The following is a 27,784-nucleotide window of genomic DNA, read 5'->3' on the forward strand; positions in this document are numbered from 1 at the left end:
TGACAGTCACATGTCAGGGGAAGCAGGGTGGTAGATACACTAAGGGCAGATCCAGCTGCCTAAACCCCTCCGGAGGGTGGGACGGGGAGGAGGAAACAGATGGAGAAGCGCAGCCTTCAGAGTATTGCACTTCTGATGCCAGCTCCACCATTCTCCCGAGGCCGCCTGGAGCTCCATAGTCACTGTAAGCAGCTGTTCCAAGCACCGGTTGCAGTAGTCTTATCTCTGCCTTTGGGCCGGCATGTTTTTTAGGTTGCAGTGTGATTTCAGATTCAGGGGCCTCTTAAAGTTAGGGGTTAGGAGGCTCCAAAGAGCCCACTGTTTAGGGCAATCGGTCAATACACACTTGCATTTTATAAGTGCGTGCTGGGTTATGCCATTAACTTTGAAGTTCATCCCCAGGTTTCACTGTGCCTTGGATAAGTCTTCAGCCTAATTATTATAACTAATTGTCATCAGGAACTACACTAAATGCTTTACATGTTATTTTGTTTAATCTTCACTATGGTCCATTGAGAGATACAGTATAAATTTCATTTTATAGATGAGGAAACCAAGATCAAAGAGGTTACACAACTTGCTCAGGCTCATGCAGTAGGCGAAGTTGAGATTTAAGCCTATATCTGACTTAGCATCATGCTGTCCCTCCTCCACACTGTTAGCCCCAAACATCTAACCTTCTGAAGGCCTTCAACCCTGCATGCCCAACAAGCAAAACCATTGTGGGGGGGTGGGGCTCTGTTCTCTGAGCACAGATGGCTCAGATGAAGAGAATGAATCCCATCAGGGTTATCGGGAGAGACTCCGGCAAGTGGGTGTTGGAAACAAGGAGGGTAACCAGGAAATTACCTCTTCCTACGGCCTGAAGTCTTCCCTAATATGCTGGGAGCCATGTCCACCAGTACTAGGTCTAAGATTTGGTTCTTCATTTGCCCAGACATGAGTGCTAAGGATTCTGAGTCCTGTCCTTGCCAAATGCATAGCCAGCATCATTAGTTAAATAATCATTCCAGAAGCCGTCCTCCACTCCCCCACATCAGAACTTGCATCTCATGTCTATGTAGGAACCATATTCTCTTGACCCTCCAATCTCCCTACTATTACCCTTATCCAACCCTTCCAAAAAGTGTTCAATCACCAGAGCCTGGCTTCCTGGGATCAGAAGATGAATTCCAGCCTGTGTGGGTTCCAAGTCTGTAAAAATGCAGGGGAATCCTAACTTAGCAGAAAGGACATTAAGTGAGGGAAGAAGTATGTCAGTATTTCTAGTGTAACTGAGAAATGTCTGAGAATCAACAGACCCAATAAATCTCTCAAATAGCTAGCCAGAGCTCAAAATAATGCTGTCCTTGCTTCACACCACCCTGGCCAAGGAGATCAAGATGAGTGGTACACAGGTTAGGAATTTTAAGAGGATGAGGAAGGTATTGGGGAGACGGATTTAATACTCAGGATAAATGGAAGAAAGTGTTCTCAAAGCAGGAAAAAAATGTTCTTTCGGGGAACAGGACATTTGAAGGAAAGAAACCCCTGGGTCTCAGCTTTGGCCACTTACCTGGAATGGTAGCTTTGGGGCCAAGGAGTGCCAATCGTGCCCTGAGATATTTGCATCATGCTGGCATTGGGTTGGTTCTCCTCAATTTTTGTTGAATGCCAAGAGTGTGGTCGGCCTGCAGGTTCGCTGCGCCTGGGGAGACAGAGGAAAGGGACCCCCAATATCAGCGGCATTCTCAGCCGAGTCTCTTCACCAATGTGATTTATGCTTTTGGAAAAAAAATGGTCTCCTTTTCCTCAGAGGTTTAAAAAAAATCAAATAAATAGCAGAAAATAGATTTTACTGCTTATATATCTTACCATTGTTATTCTCTGCTTTTTAATATTTTAATTTTCATTTTGACAAAATTTCAAACTAATATAAAAATGTAGTAAACTTAGTATGAAGAATTCCCACGTAAACCCTAGTGCACTGTTGGTAAGAATGCAAATTAGAACAGCACTTGGGAGAACAGTATGGAGGCTCTTCAGATAATTAAAGTTAGAACTACCTAGCAACCCACTTCTGGGTATATATCCAAGGAAATTGAAATCAGGAACACATAGAGATAGCTGTACCCCCACGTTCATTGCAGCATTATTCATGATAACCAAGGCATGGAAACAACCTAAGTGCCCATCAACAAATGAATGGATTAAAAAAAAAAAAGTGGTACTATATATATTCAATGGATTACTATCCAGCCATGAGAAAGAAGAAAATCCTGCCATTTGCAACAAATTGAATGGCCCTGGAGGGCATTATGCGAAATGAAATAAACCAGAGAAAGAGAAATACTGTATGATATCTCTTATATGTGAAATCTAAAAAAGTCAATCTCAGAGTGGTGGTGACCAGGTGTAAAGCACACAAAGCTGCTTTGGTCTTTCGTGGCCTCGGCTTATCAATATATAAGGACAGGAGGAATAATTCTTTCCCAGCTCCCAAAGATCACGCTTCCTGGGGACTCTGAAGTCCTGTCATATAGCCTGAGGCTGGCTAAATGCTATTATGTTAATTTCTTAGTAAGAACTACATAAAACCAGAGGCTACCTTGGTGGCAACACTGCTCCAAGTTACATAAACAGTATAAACAACAAGACACTCTCCAACATAGCTTCTCATTTTGAAAGTCAATGACTTCAACTTCTAAACATCCTGCCCTTATAACACCAAGATTGGACGAAGCCAATGGGAAAAAGTGGGTGTCCCTCACTGAAGAATGGATCTGGAAGGAGGATTACACTTCTATAGAAGGTCAGAGTCCAGAGAGTGGCTGTGCTTTATTTTTGGCAGAAAAGTGAGGTGAGTGATCAGGCATTTATTTCATGCTGAAAAGTTCTGACATGTAAGACTGTAGGGGAATTTTTCTACAGTTTAGAAACACTTAGCAGATCCAGGAATCCACTCTGATATGTTGCAGGTAAAGCTGTATGTCCACATATTACTCTTCTATGAAAAAATAAATTGACTTCTGTAATATAAACGAGAAATCATTCCCCTGGTGCTAGTAAAACTTCACGTGCTAAGTACATCAGAATAACACCAGCCCAGTGTTAGGAGACGTAGGTGCTCACCCTGAATTTATTAGCCTGCCACATGACCCTGTGTAAGTCACTTCTCCACCAGAAGCCTTTGGTCTTCTAAAAATTGAAGACATTAATCAAAGAGGCTGGGTTAACCCCATTTTAATCAGAAGTAACATCTAAGATGCGTAAGAAAGACACTGAAGGACTTGCCAAGAGAGATAATGATTTCAAAAAACTACATATATTTCAACTCTCTGAAGAAAGGTTATGGTGATAGGAAACTTACTTTGTGTGACACAAGGGATATAGACACATGAGATTTTCAGCAGTCACTAAATATTTATTGGATTGAAGGAGCCTAAACTCTTAACCACTCTGAGTTTCCTCATCAGTAAAAGTCAGATTATAACAATCTATTTATAGTGGGGGTTTTTGTGAGATTAAAAATGAAATAATATACTTGACCTATAGTAAGAGCTCAATAAATGTTGAGAATAATTATCCTCAGTCATTCATTATGATTGAGCTGATGAAGACTAGAGCAGCTAGGGTGACAAGTCAGTTGGAGAGAAGTCAATCAGAGAGATCTACAATGTAGGAATGAAAGGGGAGAAAGAAGCTGGGTGAAGAGAAGAGAGGGGAATGGGCAGGGACTATTGATGGAGGTGAATCAGCCAGCTCTGAGCCCCCGGTAAGATCATGAATAACTATGTGTAACGATGGCAGAGGCTGGTCTAAGGCTCACTGTGCTCACAGCCTGAAGGACCCTGGCCATGCTTGTGAGGCAGGGAGCTGTCGGGCAGTGGCTGTGACATCTCGTCAGGGAGGTGATCGCAGGCCAAGAGGGAACAGACCCTGCTCACCTGGAAACCAGGAAAGAACTGAAGGAAGTAGTGGCATAGCTGAGCTAAAGAGAAGAAATAGGGTGCAAAACCAAGAGACCAACAATGAACGCCAATATATATATTACAATTTTTTCTGTCTCCTGCCCCCATAACTGTAATCCTCATAACAGGTCCCAGGTAACCCAGACCTCAGGTGCAGCACTGCCCCAAAGTTGAATTAGTCCTGTTCTCTGGGGGAGACTCAGGGAGCTCTGGTTAATGGCTCCGTGTCTTAGCAGTGTGGCATTCTTGCTGTGAGCCCTTAGATGCCTGCTCCTCAGAAACTAGGTTCTTCAACCAGTTTCTCAAAGCTGGCCACCTCCCTGGAACCCCAGCTCCACACTGACTTAGATTCCAGCTTTATCCAGTTCCATCCAGTGTTTGAAATTCCTCTTGGTGCTCCAAGCCTCTCTGGCCCAGATCACAGGACCCAAGTCTCAGAATCAGGGTTCAAACCCATTTATGAATGACTTCAAACGCTCAATTAATGTGACTAGTTATTTACACAGGGAAAAACCCAGGACTTAATGAAAAAATAATGTCTCTTTTTCATGAGGCATCTGGTGACATTTCATGTGGGTCCAAAGGGTCCAAAACACATAGGAGAAGGGACACACTGCCACCTTCCCGCCCCGTGTTCAGCAGGACCCTCTCTGAGGCAGGCGGCTAGGCCTACGACTAGGAACTGGCCTTGAGGAGCTGACGGACAGATGCAGGTGAAGAGTGAACCAGCCTCGCACCTGAGCGTGATGACACTGACGGGGCTCTTCAGCATCATCCCCCAATGGTATCTCCACGCACAGCTAACAGACGGGCCGAGCAGCTCTTCCCTCCCGAGGGAAAGGGACAGGCCCTGACACATTCCACAAGTGCTATAGAACGAAGATCCCTTTTCCGTCGTGGAGACGAAGGGTAACGTTTGCTGAGCTCCAGCAGTTCCCTAGAAGCCCTCTGGTCTGAAATCTCAAAGGAGAGAAGCACAGAGGTGCCCAGACTTTGTTATCAGGTGTTACTCCTCCTTCAGGAGGATCAGGCCCTTTGCTGAAAGTCCTGAATCAGTCTGAAGTGTAAGGAAAGACTGCGCACAGCACAAGGAAGGCGAATGGAGCAGTTTCACCTAGTTCTAGGCCAGTGATGGCGAACCTATGACACGCGTGTCAGAGGTGACACGCGAACTCATTTTTTTGGTGATTTTTCTTTGTTAAATGGCATTTAAATATATAAGATAAATATCAAAAATATAAGTCTTTGTTTTACTATGGTTGCAAATATCAAAAAATTTCTATATGTGACATGGCACCAGAGTTAAGTTAGGGTTTTTCAAAAAGCTGACACGCTGAGCTCAAAAGGTTCGCCATCACTGTTCTAGGCCAAGTGAAGAAAATTTCTTTGGGCTTTGAAGACAATAGCAAGGTTTTCTTTTACATGTAAGCTACCCAGATGTTACCTCAGTTTCCTTTCCATTCACTCAGGGGACATCTATATGACATGTAGACTTTCTGTATGTCAGCCACTATACCGGCACTGAAGATACAAGGAATAATAAAGTACCATCAGACCCAAACAATTCACAGGATAATAGAAGCAATAACCAAGTGAACCACTGGAACACACTGTGATTGGTTCTGTAAGAGAGACCTGAGCAAGATGCTCAGTGAACACAGAGGGGGTGGTACTAACACTGTGGGGTTAGGTCAAGAAGCCTCACCTTGAACTAAATCACAAGATTTCTCCAGTGGAAGGGGGCGGGGGGGGGGGCGGGTAGGGAAGGGCATCCAGATAGAAGAAATGGCAGGACAAATGCATAGAAATGGGCAGGCACACAGTACATGCAGAAGAAGCGATGATGATTAAGGGAAGAGCAAGCAGCAGAGGTGTAGGAGGGGGCAGACCTTAACATGCCTTAGAGCAGGGGTGAGGAACCTATTTTCTGCCAAGGGCCATTGGATATTTGTAACATCATTCGAGGGCCGTATGAAGTTATCAACTGAAAAATTAGCCTGCTGTGTTTGGTCAAACATTTAATTAACTCACCCCTAGTGCCTTGGCAGGGCCAGGCCAAATGATTTTGAGGGCCTTATACGGCCCAAGGGCCGGACATTCCCACCCCTACTTTAGAGGGTTTGGACAGTATCCCCTGGAAATGGAAGTCAGTGATAACACTGGCCAGGGAGGGCATGTTCCAATTTGAGTTCCAGTAAGATATTGCCAATTACAAGGAGGATAAACTTGAGAGAGACACGATAGGCAGCTATTATATTGGCGAGGGTGAGATAATGAGGGCTGGGCACCAAGGCAGTGGCAATGAACTTGAAAAGGTAACAGATCTCAAAGCCACTGAGGAGGCAAAATGCCCACCCAGCCTAGTGACCACATGGATGTAGGTGGTGTAGAACAGAGTATAGTCAAGGAGGAAGGATGGCCTTTATGCTTCTAGAATGATAGTATTATTAACCTAGATAAAGAGCTATTAGATGGGGGGAGGGAAGGGCGTAGAGAGAAGGAGGAGGAAGATAGAGCGGGGATATTGACCAGCTCACTCTGGGGCATGCGAATGTCAGGTGCCTTCGCGGTCGTCAGCGGAGGTGCACAGTACGCAGTAGGGTCTTGAGGACTGAAGTCCGAGCTGCATATAGAAATTTAGGAGTCACAAAACAAAAGGTCTTTGAGAAAAGATATGCTGCTTGGGGAGAATGCACAGGGAGACAAAGGAAGTAGTTTAAGGATGGGTCTCTGAGAACTATGACAATTTAGGGGAAGGGGAATGGGGAAAAATCCCCAAAAGGAATAGCCAGAGAAGTAGGAGGTAAACTAGAAGAGTTCAGGGAGTTTCACAGACTCCTAGCGGGGAGAACGAGGAGGAGGAATTGTCAACACCTCCAGCTGCTACGAGAGGAGAGTCCGATGAGGTACATGCAGGTCCACTGGATGTGACAACTAGTGAGCCTTTGCATTGGAAAGATGGGCAGAGCCTGAGGCGGGCTAAGCAGTGAATGAGAGAGAAGATGGAGACAGCAAAGCCATTCAAAAACACACACTTGGCTCTGAAGGAAAGACGGTGGTGACCAGAAGACTACGGGGCCGGGAGTGAAAAGGTTTTGTCCTAGATGTTTGGTTGTAAACAGTGAGAAGTATGAGCAAGGTTATGAGACAGAGTGAACACACGCGCAGCTGAAGGTACAGGACAAAGGGAGGATGACACTCCTTGGGGCTCACGAGGAAGGAGGGAGGAAGGGGCTGGCACACACGGGAGGTAGAGGGTATAACCTTCTGTGGGACTGAAGCCAGTCCCACTGAGATGAGAAGCAAGGGGCAGGTAAGACATTGATGCTCACAGCACGGAAGGGAGGACGCTGGAAGGGACTTCACATCCAATGCCCTCTATTCCGTGATGAAGCTGAGAAGAGAGGAAAGTGAGGCGGATGCTATGGTGGGTTAGAGCTCGAGGGACAAAGTAAATGAGGACTAGAAGAGATGAAACTGATTAGAGATATTTAAAAGAATAACGACTAAGATACGGCTTCTGCCCTTAAGGAGCTTACATTCTGGTAGGGAGGACAAATGAAGCAGTTCCTATAGAAAATAATAAATCATAAAGAAATAGTTCCTACTAAAGATAAAACAAGTGCCCAAGACGTGCAATGCCAAGACAGGAAACCAATTTAGGAAGTTGGTAACTGTTTGCCTTGGGGTGGGATGGGGTGGGGTGTATCAGGTTTCATCACAGGTTTAATACATTAAGAACAGTGATTTTGAAACAAATAAAAAAAGTCCTAACCCCCCCCTTCCGCAACAACACAAAAAACAACAACACCCTTTCTTTTGGCCACAGAACATATGTTGAGAAAAGGCTTCAGAGATAAATCTTTGTTTTATAAGACTCTTCCAAATGTACAGTTAAGTGATGAAATGAAAGAAACAATGAAAAAGATGATCTTGCCGAAACCGGTTTGGCTCAGTGGATAGAGCGTCGGCCTGCGGACTGAGGGGTCCCAGGTTCGATTCCGGTCAAGGGCATGTACCTGGGTTGCGGGCGCATCCCCAGTGGGGGATGTGCAGGAGGCGGCTGATCGATGTTTCTCTCTCATCGATGTTTCTGACTCTCTATCTCTATCCCTTCCTCTCTGTAAAAAATCAATAAAATATATTTAAAAAAAAAAAAGAAAAAAAAAAAGAAAAAGATGATCTAAATATAGCCCAACTCTCCTGCCTTGCTAGGGGGAGTATAAATGGGTACTGAATAAAGAGCAGTTTGGCACAACCTAACAAAACAAAACAAAAAAGTGTTTTTAATAACACGTCTATCAAATGCAAAACAACCTAAATGTTCATCAGTTGCAGACAGTTAACTCAGTGTGGTACATCCATATATGGGATATTTATGTGACTATTAAAAAAGTGGGATAGCTCTCTATATATTGATATGGAAATATCTCTAAAATGTATGGTTAAATGACAACAATGAGGTACAGAACTTGTGTTCAGTACCCCAAAGTATGTGGGGAAAACATACATAATCACCTATATGTTTATTAATGTAAAGAATATTTCTGGGCTCTGGCCGGTAGTTCAGTTGGTTAGAACATCATCCTGATATGCCAAGGTTGAGGGTTCAATTCCTGGTCAGGGCATATTCAAGAATCAACCAATGAATGCATAAATAAGTGGAATATATCGATGCTTCTCTCCCTCCCTCCCTCCTTCTCTATCCCTTCCTCTCTCTCTCTAAAATCAACTTTTAAAAAAGAATATTTCTGTAAGAATACTTGAGAAATTAGAAACAATTACTGCCTCTGGGGAAGAAAACTTATTTTTCACTATATTTCCTTTTGTAACTTAAGGAATTTATATTCTGGTAGGGAGACCATGTACTAGTACATGTAATATGTATTAAAAAGCAAAGTACTTTTCAAATAGCCTCTCATTTTAAAAATATACTTCATGTATCTTGAGATACCCAAAAAGTTCAAACAGCTGTTTACAGACTTTTTCAATGATGCAAATAATTTAATAAGCATTCCTGAAGAGCACAGCATGCTTTTTACATTTTGGGATCACTTTGATCTGTATGAAGATAAGGAAATACTTTTTAAAAGTGCGTGACATCATGAGTCAGAAGACAATTTAATTTTTAATTTGAGCAACCTAAGTTTTGTGTGTGGGCGCAATTCAAACAAAGCCCTTTTGTTGCATTCCCAGCCACAGACAAGGAAGCTTTACTGCGTGGGATGGGTCGGCTGGTGGAACTGGAACTAGCAAGTGACACAATGTCCTTCTTCAGTGATTTTTGTCCTAATATAGACAGATTCAGGGATGCAAAGCATATTTCTGAGAAATCTACAATAAAACAGTTTGGGTATTTCAAGCAGTATTCACTGATCACCCACTATGTGCCTTCTACTTGATGAATTATTACTGAAGCTCCAGGAGGTCACAGATGATCAAGGAGTCCATAGTTTTGTTGGGGAGTCTTAGACACACACACACACACACACACAAATACTAAACAGAATCAGAGTATTACTCATTCAAAAATATTTGAGTGCCTACTAAGTATTAAGCACCATGCTAGGCACTTGATCTTTATATGATATAGGACTACTAATGAGAAAATTTGGTAAATAGGAGATTAAGCAACTTGTCCAGTCACAAGAATAGTGGGAACCAGAGCTGATACTTAAATGCAGACACCGGTTCCCAAAGTCTGTGCTCGTACCTTTTAAGCAATGGGTATTATAAGGAGGTGGGGTGGGCAGAGTAGGAAGATGGGCAATAAGCAAGTAAGCAAATAAACAGGGTATTTTAATGCAGTTACAAGGGCTCTGAAGGAAATAAAACTGGGTAATGTGGGGTTGTAATTAAGAGTACTGCTTTGGGTTAGGGACAGCCTCTTTGAGAGATTGCATTTGAGCCCAAGATGTAAATGATAAGAAATGGTCAACCATGCAAAGAGCTATGGGCAGATAATTTAACACAGAAGGCACAATGAATGCTAAAGCCTTCAGACGGGAATGAATTTGGGGTTTGCAAGAAGCAGGACAGCGTGGCCAAAGCCTTGTGAGTGAAGAGCAGATGGTGGGACAAGTCATCAGATCATCTTGGGCCATGGAGGTGATGGAGGCATTTAGGATACAAATGCTAAAAAGCTGGTGCTGCTGGTGATCAAGAACAGGGTCTGCAGTTAGCCAAAAGGCTTGGTAGGAGCGTGGGATTCAATGACCTTGAAGGGTTAGTATGCTCTGGATAAATGGAGACAGTGACAACCATGAATTGGAAAATAAAAAACTAAGAGCTGGAGTTAATTTTTTTTTTGATGTTGTTATTTGATAAGCTGCTTTGCCTGAGAGTTTGGGCTCTTCTGAGAGCACTATTATTGAACCATGCCAGTTATCAGTTGGGCATGAGTCAAATTTCTAAGGATACAAAATGTACTCAACTATCAGTACTACCAAAAATGAAGTATTTCCTAATGCATGTACTAACCCACACCTGACACCTGATTGCCCAGCCATCATTGGTTTTGTGCACAATCTACACTAATAAAAGACAAACATGCAAATTGACCATATGTTCACTATGCCTTAAGCCACACCCACCAGCCAATCAGAGCGACTGTATGCAAATTAACCCAACCAAGATAGCGACCGGCAGCCACGGAACTGGAGCAAGCAGGAGGCTTGGCTGTCTCAATGATAGAGGAAGCCAAGCTTCCTGCCTGCCGCGCCAACTCTGAGCTCCACTCAAAGCAACAAAGTTTCAATTATAGAAGGTAAATAAACCCCAGATACTTGCTTTCAGCTGGCGTGGCCACGGAGCTGGAGCGAGCAGGAGGCTTAGGTGACCCTAGCGATGGAGGAAGCCAAGCTTCCCTCCCGCCCGCCCTGGCCGGCTCTGAGCTCCTCTCAAGGCTACAAAGTTTCAATTATAGAAGGTAAATAAATCCCAGAATCAAAAAAAAAAAAAAGAAAGGAGAGGCTGGGAGCTTCTGTTAATTGGGGGGCGGCGTCTTGGCCAGCCTGAAAACGGCCCTCAGCACCCAGACAGGCCAGGCACCCCAGTGGGGACCCCCACCCTGAAGGGGGTGTGACCAGCCTGCAAACACCCATCAGCCCCTCACCCAGGCTGGCCAGGCACCCCAGCAGGACCCCCACCCTGATCCGGTACACCCTTCAGGGCAAACCAGCCAGCCCCCACTCATGCACCAGGCCTCTATCCTATATAATAAAAGGGTAATATGCAAACTGACCCTAACAGCAGAACGACTGGGAATGACTGGTCACTATGACACACACTGACCACCAGGGGGCAGATGCTCAATGCAGGAGCTGTCCCCTGGTGGTCAGTGCGCTCCCACAGGGGGAGCTCTGCTCAGCCACAAGCCAGGCTGACGGCTGCCAGTACAGCAGTAGTGGTGGGAGCCTCTCCCACATCCTCAGCAGCACTAAGGATGTTAGACTGCAGATTAGGCCTGCTCCCCACTGGCAAGTGGACATCACCTGAGGGCTCCTGGGCTACCAGAGGGATGTCTGATTGCCAGCTTAGGCCCAATCCCCCCAGGGAGCGGGCCTAAGCCAGCAGTTGGTCATCCCCTGAGGGGTCCCAGACTGCGAAAGGGCACAGGCTGGGCTGAGGGACTCCCCCCTCGAGTGCACAAATTTTTGTGCACTGGGCCTCTAGTCCTATATAATAAAAGAGAAATATGTAAACTGACCATCCCTCTGCTACACTCACCAGCCAATCAGGAGCGAGTATGCAAATTAACCTGACAGAGATGGCAGATTAATTTGCATACACAGGTGCCGGGCGTAGAGCAGAGTGGGAGAGCTGGTGGCTTGGGGGGATGTGGCTCCCTTGGTCACTCCCAGCAGCATGGGGAGCACCAGGAATTCTGGGAATAGTTCTGATGGCAGCCCCAAGACCGGAAGCGGAAGCCCAGAGCACTGGGAGCACCGGGAATGCTGGGAATATAGTTCTGGTGGCAAACAGCTCTCCTAGACACTAGAGCAGCGGTTCTCAACCTGTGGGTCACAACCCCTTTGGGGGTTGAACGACCCTTTCACAGGGGTTGCCTAAATACATCCTGCATATCAGATATTTACATTACAATTCATAACAGTAGCAAAATTACAGTTATGAAGTAGCAATGAAAATAATTTTATGGTTGGGGGTCACCACAACATGAGGAACTGTATTAAAGGGTCGCTGCATTAGGAAGGTTGAGAACCACTGCACTAGAGCAAAGTGAGCCTGGAGCAAGTTACTGTTGCGGTGGGGGATAGAGGGAAAGCAAAGGTGAGAGACATAAGTAAAATCAGAGTGTCTACGAAAAATTAAAGGGAAAATATCCTAAAACTTCCAGGAAATCTCTACCAATGAAGCAAAGAAAAAAAAAAGCCTCTATTATTTTGTGAGCAACAAACCAAACTGGGTTGGGGGTCTCAGACAATTCACTCATATGATTGCAAAGACGGACAGAAACTCCCGGATTGGAGAGGGCTCCCCTGAGGGCTCCCAGACTGGAGAGGGTGCAGGTCTGGCTGAGGGACCCCCCCCCCAGTGCACGAATGTCATGCACCGGGCCTCTAGTGATATAATAGAAAGCAAAGTCCACCCTGACAAGGTTCTAGTTTAACCCCTTCTCTCAAACAAAGAAAACAAGAAAATACAATATATCCTGTAAATTCTGTTACTTAAGGATCTTTTTGAGTGTTGCTACTATTTCCCCCCTATTTTTCCTTATCCATTTTTAAAATTATCAAATATTTCACAAACATATAAATGTATTCAGGTTAATATAAAGAACATCTTTGTGCTGATCACCAAAATTGATCAAATCTTAATATTTTCCCCATATTTACTTCTGGTATTTTTTTGATTGATTTAATTCACAAACTTAAAAGCCACTGAGCATTTCCTAGCTCCTCCCCGAATTTCTCCTGTCCCCTACACGTAACCACTGTGGCTAATTTCCTATCTATCTTCTCCAATGCTTTCTGATGCAAATTCAATCAAATATGAACATATAATCTTATTTTACCCCTTTCACAAAAGGAACTAAATGTGGTGTAACACCCTTGCTTTTTAAGAACTTAACAATACATACTGTTGAACATTCTATCTCAGTACTTACAAAGCTTCTTCACATCTTTTTTTCCATTTAGCTGCCTCATGGTATCCTATCTACTGTGTGCATCTATCATGTTCATTTAACCAGACCCTTTTTGTAGATGCTTTCTGATGTCTAGTGTTTTGCTATTGCAAATAATGCTTCAATGAATAACCATGTCCGTACACTGTCTTCTATTTATGCTAACATATCTGCAGAAACTCCTAGAAGTGGAATTGCTGGCTCGAAGTAAAATGAACTTGCAATTTTGATAATTATTTGTAAACTGGAGGCTCGGTGCACAAAATTCATGCACAGGTAGGGTCTCTAGGCCTGGCCAGTGATCAGGGCCAATCGGGGCCTTCTGGCTGCTAGCCAGGGCTTCTCTTCCCTGGCTGCCAGCTGCCAGCTGGGGCCTTCCTTCATTCCATGCCGCCCCCTGGTGGTCAGCACATGTCACAGTGAGTGATCGGTCTCATGGTTGAACTCCAGTGGGGAAAATTTGCATATTAGGCTTTTATATATATATAGATGGCCCCTTTCACACTTTAAATAGGAAACAAACTCAATATCAACAATTAAATGTCACTTTACAGGTAATTTGGGTAAGATTATAATTACATCTTTGTTAGTATAGAAGAATAGCTGATTCCTATTTGAACAACAATAACTTTTTGGCATTTCCTGTTTAGAGGAAAATGATAGGCCCTAAATACTGATGATGATGATAATATACAGCAATTGAAAACTATGCGCAAGTCAAATTACACTGAGCTGCACTCATAACATTGTTTCATTGCAGATCCAGAAGGAACTCTGGAATAAAAGCCATCCCATAGAAAAATCTGAGATATGTTTTCTACAGGTTCAGGGGAAACAGAAAAGCTCTAAAGAATTTTTAAAGAGTTGAAAAAGCCTATCACCTCCCCTCCCCCTCCCCCAACAGTTGTAACTGTCCCTTAACACATAGTTGGCAAAGACATTGTTTTGAGAAATCCTTTTGCCCTTTACAGCACCCCTCACCTTAGTTTCTATGGCTTCTGAGGCTATACTGCAGATTTTTGGATTCACAGAAAAATCTAACAAGCAAACTCTTTCAAGGCTTTTATAATGACCTCAATAATATATCTGTGTCTTTAAAAAGTGGCTCCGCCCTAGCCATTTTGGCTCAGTAGATAGAGCATTGGCCTGTGGACTGAAGGGTCCCAGGTTTGATTCTGGTCAAGGGCACATGCCTGGGTTGTGGGCTCGATCCCCAGTGTGGGGCGTGCAAGAGGCAGCCAGTCAATGATTCTCTCTCATCATTGATGTTTCTATCTCTCCCTCTCCCTTCCTCTCTGAAATACAAATATATCTTTTAAAAAGCGGCTCAGTGGGTAGAGAAGTATGCATTAGGTAATATAATCCCATAGCAACACACAGTTCTTTCTGGAGAGTTCTTTTTAAATGTCACATCCCAATAATGTGCCCTGGGGACTTGTGGCTTTGACAATGGACTCACAAGGAAGAGTGAAGTCTGCTACCAGCATAAGACTCTAACATCTAAAATCAGCATAAAAGCTAAAACAAAAAAACCAACCCCACACCTTTTCTATTAAGATACTTTACCCCATTCCTCCATACCTGTCCCAACATTCTTTCACTATTTATGTCCTTACCATCCTCCGTTCTGAAATATTATTTAAAGATTAAACTTCATTGATAACCACACCAAACTATTACTGTGAAAGAGAAGGACCAGCAATGGGGGTGCGTGTCTTACTTCATCACCAGGGGGTGATGATGTTGAAACGTTCTTTTTCTCAATATTCCCCTTTCAACCCTCCTCCCCTCAACTCTGCAACACACAGGGACAGTCAGCTCTCCTTCCCACACGTCAGCGTTTGCATGTAAGTCATGGCAGAAGTTAATACCCACACTGTAATGCCTTTGATCTATAACAGCATTTGTCTTTGTCTTTCACTGACTTTCAAACTCCATTACGACAGAATAGCACAGTGTAAATGAATAGCGTCAACGCCATCAATAAATAACTTTGCGTTCTCAACTCTCAGATTGGAGCCAGGCATTTTATACGTTGGAGGAAAGAGGGGACTGGCTTCTGCTGATTTCTTCAGGTATCAGATATTATGATTTTAGAATATTTTCTCTACTACTTCTCTGTGCCATCGAATATGTCGGGAGAGAGCTTGGACAGGAGAAATCACTTCCCTGTTGGCTTATTACCTTTCCCACACAGACACATGCAGAGACCCATAAATCTCCTGGATCTCAGAAAGGGATCAGTCAGAGAGTTGCAGAGAAACTAGAAATATTGTGTGTGCCCCTGATTCACTGCCGTTTTTTAAAGGTAAAGATTTTCTGGGTCCCCCCAGAGGATCCCTGTTGGACAAATGGGGCGTGGCTCAGCAGGGCACTGCAAAAGGTGTGCACGGCTCTTCCCTTCCACTTAGTGGGCTGTGGGGCTGAGGGAACCCTACGCTGGCTGCAAACACATCTTAATGTACAAGCCCACAGAATTCTGTGCTTTTAGGGTTTGAAGAAGTCCAAACACCAACCAAGATATTTCAAAATCAAGCTAATTCATTTTTATTTCATTGACAAAACAAAAGGGTTTTCGTGTGAGGCAGAAGGCTAACATTTATGTAGTGATTTTTCCTCCCAAACACTACTCAATTAAACAAAACAAATAAATGCCCCTAAACCTCCAACACTAAAGAAACTCAATTCTCTTTCAGAGTAAATTGGATGCATTTGATTGTTTTTCTTTCTCATTTAGAGGAAGAGGCCGCAAATAAAAAATTAAAGGCAACAACAGAGAAAAGAACAGAAAGCATTAATTTTAGACAAAACTCTGAAACAATGGTCTAAAGAAGAAGCTATACTTAAAAATCATACTGGAAAAGAACTATTCATTAAAAATAAAGCTTTCAAGTAATATTGGAACCTGAATAAAAGAACAGTGAAGGTTTGTAAGGCAGAGAAGCTGAAAGCTTTAAGAATACTTGCTCCAACTCCTTACCTACCAATACGTCCATGTTAAATCTTACAACAAGAAGTTTAACTCCACCAACACTCACTCATAACCTGACACTGCTGGGGAGAAAATAATAAAATTCAGAAGAATGCTCTCTGTTATTTTCAAATGAAAGAATGCCAAATAAAACTTAATAACCAGCCCTGTGACCCCTCTCTCTATATATGAGTTTTATAATATAAGGAGTTCATATATTTTCTTTTTTACCCTTTACAAGGTATAATAATAATAAAATGAGTGCCCATAATAATAAAATAAATATTCATATCACCTTGAGATCTAGAACATTACTACCATGTTGTAGCCACCTGTTCCTTAAATAAAAGGCATCCTTAGAGGCATTGGCTTTAAGCATAACTCTGAACAAAAATTTTGAATTAAGATGATAAGGATAAAAGCTGAACTTTGTGAATAAAGGAAAAGATAATCAAGAATTTAAACCTTTAATTAGAATGGAGTTAAAGAATCTAAGACTGGCATCCGCAATCAACACTCCTTTTCATGTAAACTCGAAGGTGCCTGAGAAGACTGTACCTTTTCTTTAAAACTGAGAATATATTCACGGGTTTCATTTCTTTATGTAAATGTTGGCAAGGAGAATAGAGAACTTGACTACTACTACATAGATAAGTAGCCTTTCCCAGTGAGAAACAGAAACGCTCTGAAATCCCCCGGGGAAATGGGGAAGTAAATCCGTGGAGTACACAATACAAAGCAACTGCTAATTTGAAGGAGATTAAAAGGCAGTCTAGCCCTGGCCGGGTAGCTCAGTTGGTTAGAACGTCATCATGCTACACCAAGGTTGTGGGTTTGATCCCTGGTCATGACATTGGAAGAATCAACCAATAAATTCATAAGTAAGTGGAGTAACAAATTGATATTTCTCGCTCTCCCCCTTCTTCTCTGTCTCTAAAATCAATCAATAGAAATAAATACATAAAAGCCACTCTAACTAGACACATCATAAAAAAATACAGCGACAGTATATGTGGGAGAGAGAATGGTTGAAAATCCACCCCCCTCCAGAAATATTAATAGTACACTGGCTTACATGAGGTACTCAAATAATAATTTTCATGACAATTTAGAGAAATGGGCTTACACTTAACATAAGGTTGGCTATTTTTCTTTATAAACAGATATAGCACAACATCAGACAGACACCTGTGATAGGCTTGTCCATTGAGAATCCTGCAATGAAAGAACTAACTCTTATTCTAACCTAAGAGAGGCCTTACCTTGTGGCAAACAGAAACATCCCAGATAGCAACCCTCTGGCCACCTGAGTGTCATATTCAGGGTGGGCAGAAAGCCACTGTACCCCGTTCCTGCTCTCTCTGCTCCTCCCAGACAGCCTGAACTCGCCAAGCTTAGTGCAAGTGGGAGGGATCGCATGCCCAGTCACCTCTGTAAACTGGCCAATTAAAGTTCAGTTCCTGCTCTAGAAGAGGAAAGACAAATGGGGAGCAGCTGAGTAGGGCACAGCTGAGTAATTTTTCCTGAGAAGAACCAGCATCTTCGCATGCAGCTTAAAAATGCCAGAATTCTATTTTGCGGGCAGGAAGAGGAGGGAAGCAAGGAACATCATCTGCTGATAGAAATTCATCAAACTAAAATCAGGAAGTTTCCTTGAATGATCTTCTCTGCTAAACCCACACCCTCCTCCACATGCAAAAATGCCACTGTCTGCAAAAGGGAGTTAATTGCTTTAAGCTTCCCACAGTTTGGGAGGCTACTAAGGCAGGGGTTCCATACCAACGCCCACCAAGGCCTCCTAGCCTCGAGTCCTGAGAACACGAAGTCAGTATCATCAGGGAGGCAGGCTCATTGCCAAGGGAAGTGCAAGGTGCCGGCTGAACTAACCTTGCTGCTCACTGGGAGTGAATTAGGAGTCAAGCCCTGAGTTTCTATCGTCCATTCGTCTTGATTTACTTGATGGAGTACAAAGCACATCACCACATATGGGTAAATGCTCAATAGTTAGGTGAGGCCATTATTAGAATGATGGCGGTGACTGGGGGTGGAAGGTGAAGGAGGGATGAGAAGTTCGTGGAGGAAAGCACTGGCTTGGAAAATCTTGAGTTTTAAGCTAGAACATTTTGTCTCCTTTACCAACTCAGCAAACTATCCTAGCCTAAGGCCTGACGCGTCTGTTTAAGGAGAAGTTTCTGCTAAGGTAAATTAGATCACCGGATTCCTACTCAATTAGTTATGAGAGAAGTTATAGAAGGATGGGATTGGATCTATGAGATTAGTAAGCCCTGGGCCACTAAGATCCTCTCTTTCTCTCTTAAATAACTTTAAAAAAATGTCATTGCTTTGAGATGAGAGAGAGAGAGAGAGAGAGAGAGAGAGAGAGAGAGAGAGAGAGACATCAATTTGTTGTTCCACTTATTTATGAAGCATTGGTTGTTTCTTGTATGTGCCTGACTGGGGATTGAACCCACAACCTTGGCGTATTGGGCCAATGCTCTAACCAACTGAGCTACCCAGCCAGGGCCTAAGATTCTCTGTCTTAAACTTGGTTGTCTGACTGGCCCCTGTATACACCTGGAAAGGCAGGTTGCTCCTTTTGCTCTTTTCTTATAAATAAGTGAGAAATACTTCCTGGCTGCCGCCCCCCATGAAAAGGGAGCTATAGATACCTATAGCCCACTGGACTTGGAATTGGCTCATGGGGTGACCCAAGCACTTTTTAATTCCAAGATCAGTGTACAGGCTTCCATGACTTGTCACACCTGCTCAATGCCCACTTCTAACCTCATACCCCAACGTTTTAAGACCCTTAGATGACAAGCCCATCATGTCTGCTCTCTGTATGTGAATAAGACAGCAGCACCTTACCCCTTTCCATATTTCAAACCAGGATTTAGACCACAGCCAGGTTGAAAGAGCTCCCAATGACCAAATCTGGAACAATAAAGTAACAGCAGTACGGGATTATAACCCACAAAATGACCGATATGTGAAGGAATCCTCACTGATATAAACAGCTGAATAAGTAAGTAAGTGGGGGAAAGTGACAGCGCTTCCTTACAGAAGAATTCCAATGAGTAAGTATAGATGGAAATATAGAATTATCTTTAGAGCATTCCAGTAAGAATGGCTGCAGACAATTCCACAGATGGATACTCAAATCAGTGGGAGAAAAGTTTGAGGAGAAGCAGGATATTTGCATAGCCTCAAAGTTATGTCTCCAAAGATTAATTACAAAGAGACAAATAACTAGAATGGAGAGACCTTACCCAAGTAATCAAGGTTAACACCACCAGTAATAAAATATATTGACACTAGATAATCTCTACTAGGACACACGAAGGAGGACATATCATTTCTGAGGTATTCTTGCCAAAAATGCATTACCTTAGTCTAATCATGGGACAATATCAGACAAATCCAAAGAGAAGACATTCTACAAAATAAGTGGCACATTCTTCAAATGTGTCAAGGTCATAAAAGGCAAGGAAAGACTGAGGAAATCATAGATTAGAGGAGACTAAGGAAACACGAGGATCAAACACAACGTTTACATGTTTATAATGCAAATTCATGTGTCCACGTGATAGAATCTCCAACTGAAATCAGGGTTCTTGACATCAATAGTAACATCAGTTGAGTGCGATGACGTGCTGGGCACCGTCAGAGTGCCTCATGTGTATTAGCACTTTCAATCCTTTCAGCAACGCTATGATTAGTTATTAAACTCATTTTGCAGGCTGCAAACTGTGAGAGCTTAATAAGGCACCTGCAGTTACACAGTAAGATAACCATATCACACTACCATCTGTTATTTATTTTACCTTACATTTAGTTCCCATTTCCTATGAGTGGGCTCTGTGCTAAGTGCTCTGAATACCTTAACTCGTTGAATTGCCATGGTTGTCCTATGAAATAGGTTCTGTTATGCAGGCTGTTGGGGCCATAAAGTATAGTGGCTATGAGCTTGGCCAAACGGTCTGAATTTGAACCCACCACCTCCTAGTAGAGTCCTAGTGCAAACCTCACCGGACTGGTATGAGTATTTGATGTCATGTGCCACGGCCTAGCACACCACCTAGCACGTAGAAGCATAGATAAGTCGCTGCAAATTTTTATTAGGCTAACTTAGTAATCTCAGGACATTCTTCTATTAGAGATAAGAAGAGTTTTACATGAATATCAGCTCAAAGATGAATTAATCTTGCTGCACAATTTGACACACTGTGTCATTTCCAAAGTATAAGATGTTGGTATATTACTTTAACCCTTTGCGGTCCAATTTTATTTTTGGAATTCAAACAGTCTGGTCCAAATTAATTGACGGGATTGAATGTTGAAGTTATCTGTCTCACTAGACCTCAGCTCCTGGCGCCTGGTCTGTTGAGTCAGCCTCCACGTTGGACCGAAAAGGGTTAAGTGATTTTCATTATAGTTTTAAAAACAATGGTGGATATATATTTTTAAAGTTTTTGAATCATATGATTTGAGGAACCCTGGGTTATGTCCCAGGAACTTTTGGGCTCTCCAGAACCTAATTTGGAGACTGCCATTAAGATATTATCCTCGCCCTAACTGGTTTGGCTCAGTGGATAGAGCGTTGGCCTGCTGACTGAAGGGTCCCAGGTTCGATTCCGGTCAAGGGCATGTACCTTGGTTGCAGGCACATCCCCAATAGGGGGAGTGCAGGAGGCAGCTGATTGATGTTTCTAACTCTCTATCCCTCTCCCTTCCTCTCTGTAAAAAATCAATCAAATATATTTTTTTAAAAAGATATTATCCTCTGAACTGTGAGCTTCTGGCCGTTTTGTTCAGCCTCTCCTTGCCACTCTCACAAGCCTATATTTTCACCAGCCTTGCCCCCAATTCCCTCTTCCAGTCCCTTTTCTGAACGACTTGGTACAGACCTCTGCGCCTCCTACCTGTGCTTCAGCCGAAGCTTAGCTCCTCCTGACCATGCCGCTTTCCTGTGCTGGGGGTCAGAGGTGAGGTGCTCTGGGCTGAAGGAGTCAGAGGTGCCAGTATCTGCAGGACCGGGTGCTGCACATGCATCTCTGGCAAAAAAAAATAGGAAACAGGAAGTTGAGCGTGATGGTGTTCGTGAGCAAGGGCACAAATGAATCTAACAAGAAGCATGCGTGAAAATCAACCCTGGAGTTAGAGCAAAACAACACAGCTAAGAGCAAAGTTATAAGCCTGCAGCCACTGAAGTTCTCTGCCCAAAAGCAGGCAAATCCACTTCTATGTTTCTGTGAAGCACCGACATGCATTGCCAATCTCAGAATAACAGATTTTCCAACCAAGGGGGGCGGAAGATACACTAGCTATTATGAAGGTGAACGCCCCTATAATTCAGCATCCATTGGCAAGTGAACTCACTGAAGCCAAGGGTCAGACAGGTGGTTTCCTGTGACCACGCCCCGCTGCCTCACCTCTCAGGAGAACATCTGCATGTGGAGCAGCCCTGCTCTGTTCAGCGGGTGGCAGCTCACAGCACATGCCAGCTTCTGAGCCCCAGCTATTTCAGATTGTTTGGATTCCACTGCCCTGCAGGCAAGCCTCGTGTGTGTCCATTTTAAATCTGGCCCCCAACCCCGGTTCCCTAACACCATCCCCGTAACTTGTTCCTCCTTACTCCCAGGGAGTCAGAGAAAAATGTTAAGCCCCATGTGGCCAACGCATTGTGCCATGGGAACGGGCATATTTCTCCTTAGGAGAGTCTTGGCTGTGGAATTTCCAAATGCCCCGACCACACCCCTAAGGCCTCCCCTGATCCGATGGCCCCAGCACCAACACCGGCTCTGAAGCGGGTTTGCCACATTCCACTTGGCTGGGTACCGGCGGTGCGCTTTCAGTGTCTGTCTCCGAAGGTCTAAGCCTCTGAGAGCTGACTGGTCTGCCCCTCACAGATCATGGAAGCAGGCATCTGAGATGGTGCGAGCACATGCTGTTTCTCCTCTGCACAGGCCTTGGCTGAGGGGGTGGGATCACTGAACCGTACTGATTTCTTGTCATTTCAAGATTTGGAGAGAGATGACCAGGGAGTCAGCGAAGAGTTTCCGTTTCTAGGCTCAAGTTCATCTTTACCTTAATTATACCTAAGCACCATCCCCCCCTTCTGCACATCACTTCTCCCACCAAATTTAGGATTTCTGGCTTTGAGATTTCATAGTCAATCTAGGTGGAAAACAGTCCTGGAATCAGTGGTGGGAAGCCTTTCGTCCCAATGACCCCCAAATTGGGATCCTCACTTGGCCCTTCTCTCCCCTTGCCAGTTATTGTATCTGTATATGGAACTAGGCCTGTCTCCAAAATCACATTTTGTTCTACCCACCTGAGGTTCCTGTGCTACCTGCCTCAGGACAGACTGGGATCAGCCAAGGCTGCCGCGCTTTGATCTCATCAGAATATGGTGCTACAAGGGTACCACGTGACTGGGGCAGGTTAGTCAAGCCTTTCTTTTTAAAGCTATGTGTACTTTCCCCTATGTCAAGAGTTATTCTCATAACTTTTCTAGAAGAACTAATATTTTAGCCCTAGTTTAATATTTTAGCCCTATTTTCCAGGTGAACAAACGGAGACACTGAGAGGTGGTATATATCCTGGCCAAACCACACATGGAATCATACTCATTATGAAAATTACCGACAACCTTCTTCTTCTTCCCAGTTTAGTAATTTCACATTATGTCACAAATTCTGAAGGCCTTGGGATCACTAACCCAGATTTGGACAGAATAGGTAGAGAAGGGTGATGATGGAGCCATTAATTAAACATGTTACCAAATGAGCTTATTTTTACTTAAAAGATACTCAAAGCTACAGTGTTTTTACTGAACCAGTTAACTACCCCGATATTTTGAATTTAATTAAAAAAGGTCTGCCGCTTGTGTCTACAGATGCTTATGGCGTACAAATGGTTAAAGACACCAAAAAACCCCCACAAAAAAACCCCACAACAAAACCGAAATAAACAAAACCTATCAAACAACAACAACAACAACAACAACAACAACAAAACCCCACAACCCAACAACCAAAACAACATTGTAGAATGAATGAAACAGCTTCAAAGTAGAAAAATACAGAAACAAACTTCCACTTTATGGGGCTACTTCCAGATTTCTGAAAGGCATCACTCTCTCTGGGGTCATCCACAGTTGTGTTCATGGTTGTGGTTTGGACATCGTTTTCTCCGGGTGCAGGCCAGGGGTAGCCTTTTGGAGAAATTCCTTTGGATTTATGCTGGGTGTATCTGTGTACTCATGATCATAATTTGCCCTATTTAAAGCCATGTTCTTGGTTTCCCGTGTGTCTTTTTTCTTTGTATCCTACTCCATGTCCATCATGCATGAAGCCGGACTTGCTGTCATCTCCCTATCCTGCCTCTAGTGTCATCGCCATAAGCTCCCCGCACCTGTCCCCTCCGTCTCCTAAAGTGTAGAACGTCTATATTCCCGGCTTCTTGAGTGTCTGCAAGAAGTTTTTAAGAATTGATACTGGTGGGTATAGGTTTCTGTTCTAAGGCTAACACAGCTGTTCTTCATTTTCTGGTGGCTGAGCATTTATCAAAAGTTTCACATTCTCAACAAATTGCTCTGTCTTTAAAATCCCCTTGTTCCTGTGACTGACCTTTTGGGACCTACATATTCAGACTTAACCTCTGGGCCACTGTCCCTTCATTACTCTCCTTTTTTTTCTTTTTAATTCATTATTGACCATCGAGGAAGCTTGTTCTGTATCCCCTCAGGCCTGTATCCTATCTGGTGCTTTCCATCACAGGCATAACAAAACCTCTCTGTCTTTGGCTCACCCACTCTGGTCTGGCAGCTTGGTTATTACAGGAGGGTCATCCTTAACCCTTCAGCCATGCGTAGGTGTACATCTGTGTCTCAGATCCGCGCCCATTTGTACCTCCCGTTTCTCTTGCTGCTGCTTTTTATCACTTGATTTCCCCTGAAAGCACTCAAATGAATCCGCATGTATGACTTATTCCACTGGCATTCAGCATATTTCTGATTTTTTTCCTGAAACCGTAAGCTTAACTATCGGCAGATCTTAGCCAATGATTTCTATGTCAGCCTTGCACAAAGGCTGGAAAGGGGTGGGTAGGGGAAAAAGCCAAACTTTTAACCTAATACATATTTGATCTGTTCAGATTCACTTTAGGCTTCAACCCTCCCACCTACTGAAGCCTGTATCACCTCGCCCAAGGGCCCTCATGCAAGGCCTTATAGTTAAACTGATAATAACTCCCCCACTGGAAGGGTTTGGTATTCTGTAAAACGCTGAGGGCCTGACTGTACATCCACTCTGATTTGGGGCAGGCGGTATGATGTGTGTGAGCAACATGGATCTGGAGCCGCTGCTCAGGCTCCTGTTCAGGCTCTACCACCTAGTAGGTGTTTGACCTGGGGCAGGGTGCTTAACCTCAGTTTCCTTCTCCATAAAACAGGACAATGGCACCTGCATCAAAGGGTAGTTGTGAGGCTTAAATGAATCGATATATGCAAAGCACTTAGAACAGTGCCTCACAATAAATGATAACTTCTTACCAATACAAAAGAAACTTACACTTATTAGGCACATGGTATGTACCAGATATTGTGCTTCTAAAAGTTATTCAGGTAATATTCTTATCATCTGAGACAGTGATGGTCCTCATTTTACAGATAAAAAAAGTGAAATGAAATAAAAGTAGAAAAAGTATGGCCAGATGCCACATCCGCTTCACTGCACTCCTCATTAAATGCCTCTGAGGAGAAGAACTAGGATCTGAATACTTCTCTTCTTAGCCACCAGCCACATGCCAAGCCATGCATGCCTGTCATTTCTTCCACATCTTCCTTTGCTCCTCAAATGGAACAAAACGATATGCATGAAAACAGAAGACCAGCAAATATACCAAAAATGTTATCTACCGGGTCCTAAGATTATGGGTGATATTTTTCTTCTCTTTTTCTGTATCTTACAAATTGTTTACAATGAACATTTATCATTTTAACTGTCAGAAAAAGTAAATTAGCCTTATTTTTCCCCCTAACTAGGTGAGTCTGAGAGTCTACTTTCTCCATATTTTTAGAGGAAAGTCTTGGTCGGGAAATGGAAGTGGATGTACGTATCCTAGGAGCCCATTTGAGCAGTGGGAAGACTTCACGCTGTGGCAGGATTTACTTAGGTAGTTTCTGCAAACACTGATTTTACTCTGGGAGCTTCTTCACTCCTTGGACAGGAAGCAGGATTTCTCAGAAATCGGTATTAGCAGAGGGAGACGAAAGCTCCCTGAGAAAATTTAGCCTCTGCCTTTCTGCTCTCGCCTCGCGTTCCCAGTGAACCATTACAATTCCTCATTTTAATATCGTACATCACAGCTTGAAAGCACCTTTTGCATATTATTGCATTTGGCCCTCATAATAATCCTGAAGGGCAAGCAGAGCAGGTGTTATTTGTTCCCATTTAGCAGATGCAGACAGCCTCAGATGGGGGCAGTTACTTGCTCGAGGTCCGGACGTATCAGTTACATAGCTGGCATGGGAAGCCAGGGTCCCTAACTCTGGCTTCCACACTGTCTCTTGTATCATACTGCCCCTGGATTCTACAATCCTGGAAATCCATTGACACAGGTGGCAAACATTTAATACCAAAAGCTTCTTTAAAGGAAAAGCTTCTTCCAAAGAACGTGGAGTTATTGAGATTTAGATGGCACGTCTCTTGTAACTGTAGATTGAGAGAAATGATAAGGCCAGTTTTCGACCACCCCCACTCCCCGCCCTTACCCCTGCTACCCAGACTGCTTTCCTGCTCTTGACTCAGAAATTCTTAACACTGGTCACACTGCTGAAAATGACACAGTACATGTTTCATGCTCAGAGCCGACTTCTATACCCAGCTCAACCATCCATTCACTCAATCAACAAGCATTAACGGTCAGCCATGGACCACACAATAGATTAGGCATTGGGTTTGTAACCGTGGCAAAATAGACACAATCCCTCCCTCTGTAACATTACAAATTTATGGGGAGCACAGGCAAAATAACGGTACAAATATATAATTACAAATTATAACCGCTAGGGAGATAGAGCACATAAGACAAGAGGCGTGTACTCAGCACGCCTCCCTCTCCTTTCCATCTACTTTCTTACGTTGTATGTATGTTAATCTCCCTCCTCTCATGTGCCTCACAGAGAGCAGGCATCAGAGCAGCGGTCCCGGAAGTTGCAATCAGCTTATGGAGAGTTTTGAGCCAGGCCAGGTGCTAACTACTACCTCCACAGTTTATTGTAATCTTCACAACCAATCTCTAAGGTAGGTACCTTTATGCTATCCCTGATTTACAACTGAGGAAACTGAGACTCAGAAGCAGAGGAAACTGCTCAAACTCTAGTGGAACAAGAATTGGCATCCAGATCTGGCTGATGGCAAACCCTGGGACCCTAAGCACTGTACAATACAGTTGACCCTTGCACAATACGGGTTTGAATTGTACTTATGTGCAGAGTTTTTCAATAAATGCATTTTCTCTTTCCTATGATTTTCTTAATTACATTTTTTTCTCTGGCTTACTTTATTGTAATACTAGAGGCCTAGCACACAAAATCGTGCATGGGTAGGGTCCCTAGGCCTATCCTGCGATCAGGGCCACCTTCCGCCCACCCCAGTTCCCCATTTGCCATCTGGTGATCTATCAGAGCCTGTGGGCTGGGGGGAGGGTCCAAGAGGTTGGCCATTCCACCCACTCACCAGTCCCACCCACCCCGGTTCCCCGTGGTTCCCCGTTGGCCATCCAGCTATTGGAGCCTGCGGGCTTGGGGGAGGGACCGAGAGGTGGTCAATGCACCTCAGAGCGACTGGTCAATTGGTCAATAGTTCAGGAGCTATTATCATTCAATCAAAGTGGCCAACCTGCAAGAGACCAATAGGGAAGTCACCTAACGGGTGTGTCAGGATGGTGGTGTAATGATGGGCCCTTTTATTTCTTAAAAAGGGAAACTACCATGTCCCCTGGGGGCACAATGGGTCTGTGGGAGCCAGCATTTCTCTCCTGCATTTCTACTTGCAAATAAGTTGCTCCTATCCTAGACTGCCTAGAGAAGAGGGGTGGGCATTGACGATGTAAATGGAGACTGTCATTCATTGAGAAAGTAGGTCCCTAGCTAAATTTGGCATCAGCTAAGGAATCTTAGCAAAATTGAACTCACCCCCTTGTTGTGAGGGAGGCCTTAATCCTCACTTTGCCCAAGAGGATTACTGGGTCTTAGAAAGAAGCTCACATGCATTTTTTTTTAAGAAAAGCTCGTGCCAGCTGCATTTATGTCCACAATATGCAAGATTCGTTCTGCTTTTTAGGGTAGATAATAGACATTCCATGCTATTTAAATGCCCCCAAATCTCATACCTAAAAGTTTCCAACCTTTGCTATCACCCAAAGCAGGAATCTTGCCGTCTCCCAAGCTTTCCCCCAGCTGTTGCTTTATATTCTTTGGGAGCACAGTTTACATGGAGGGCAAGGTCCCAAAATGCAGCCCATTTGTGAAAATGTAATTGTTTGAGGTTTACAATATACCTTTTCAAGGTGCTTGTAATTATGGTTCCATGGACTGAATTTTTACATATCTCCATCATTTTCCCTTTCCTTTTGTTACTATAGGATTAGTGTAACACAGTCTAGAGTTCTGTGGGGTTTTTGTTTTTGTTTTAAATCCTGTAGGTCCTTACT

At 43.6% G+C, this 27,784-nt stretch overlaps 1 protein-coding gene across 10 annotated transcripts in view; it reads right to left on the bottom strand.

The window, feature by feature from the left end:
- SHROOM3 (shroom family member 3) overlaps window positions 1–27,784 on the bottom strand; it is a 283,531-nt gene that overhangs the window by 42,041 nt on the left and 213,706 nt on the right. For 8 of the 10 annotated variants that reach the window (XM_059667934.1, XM_059667923.1, XM_059667969.1 and 5 more), the window contains 2 exons: window positions 20,989–21,120; window positions 1,556–1,687 (listed from right to left, as the gene is read on the bottom strand). In XM_059667934.1, the coding sequence (XP_059523917.1) occupies window positions 1,556–1,687; window positions 20,989–21,120 (264 nt within the window). Of the gene's footprint in view, window positions 1–1,555; window positions 1,688–17,328; window positions 17,364–20,973; window positions 21,121–27,784 lie in introns of those variants that run through there. The other 2 variants (XM_059668005.1, XM_059667960.1) reach the window with 2 other exon arrangements.

This window comes from Myotis daubentonii, chromosome 1, assembly GCF_963259705.1.
Source record: "Myotis daubentonii chromosome 1, mMyoDau2.1, whole genome shotgun sequence".
NCBI lineage: Eukaryota > Metazoa > Chordata > Mammalia > Chiroptera > Vespertilionidae > Myotis > Myotis daubentonii.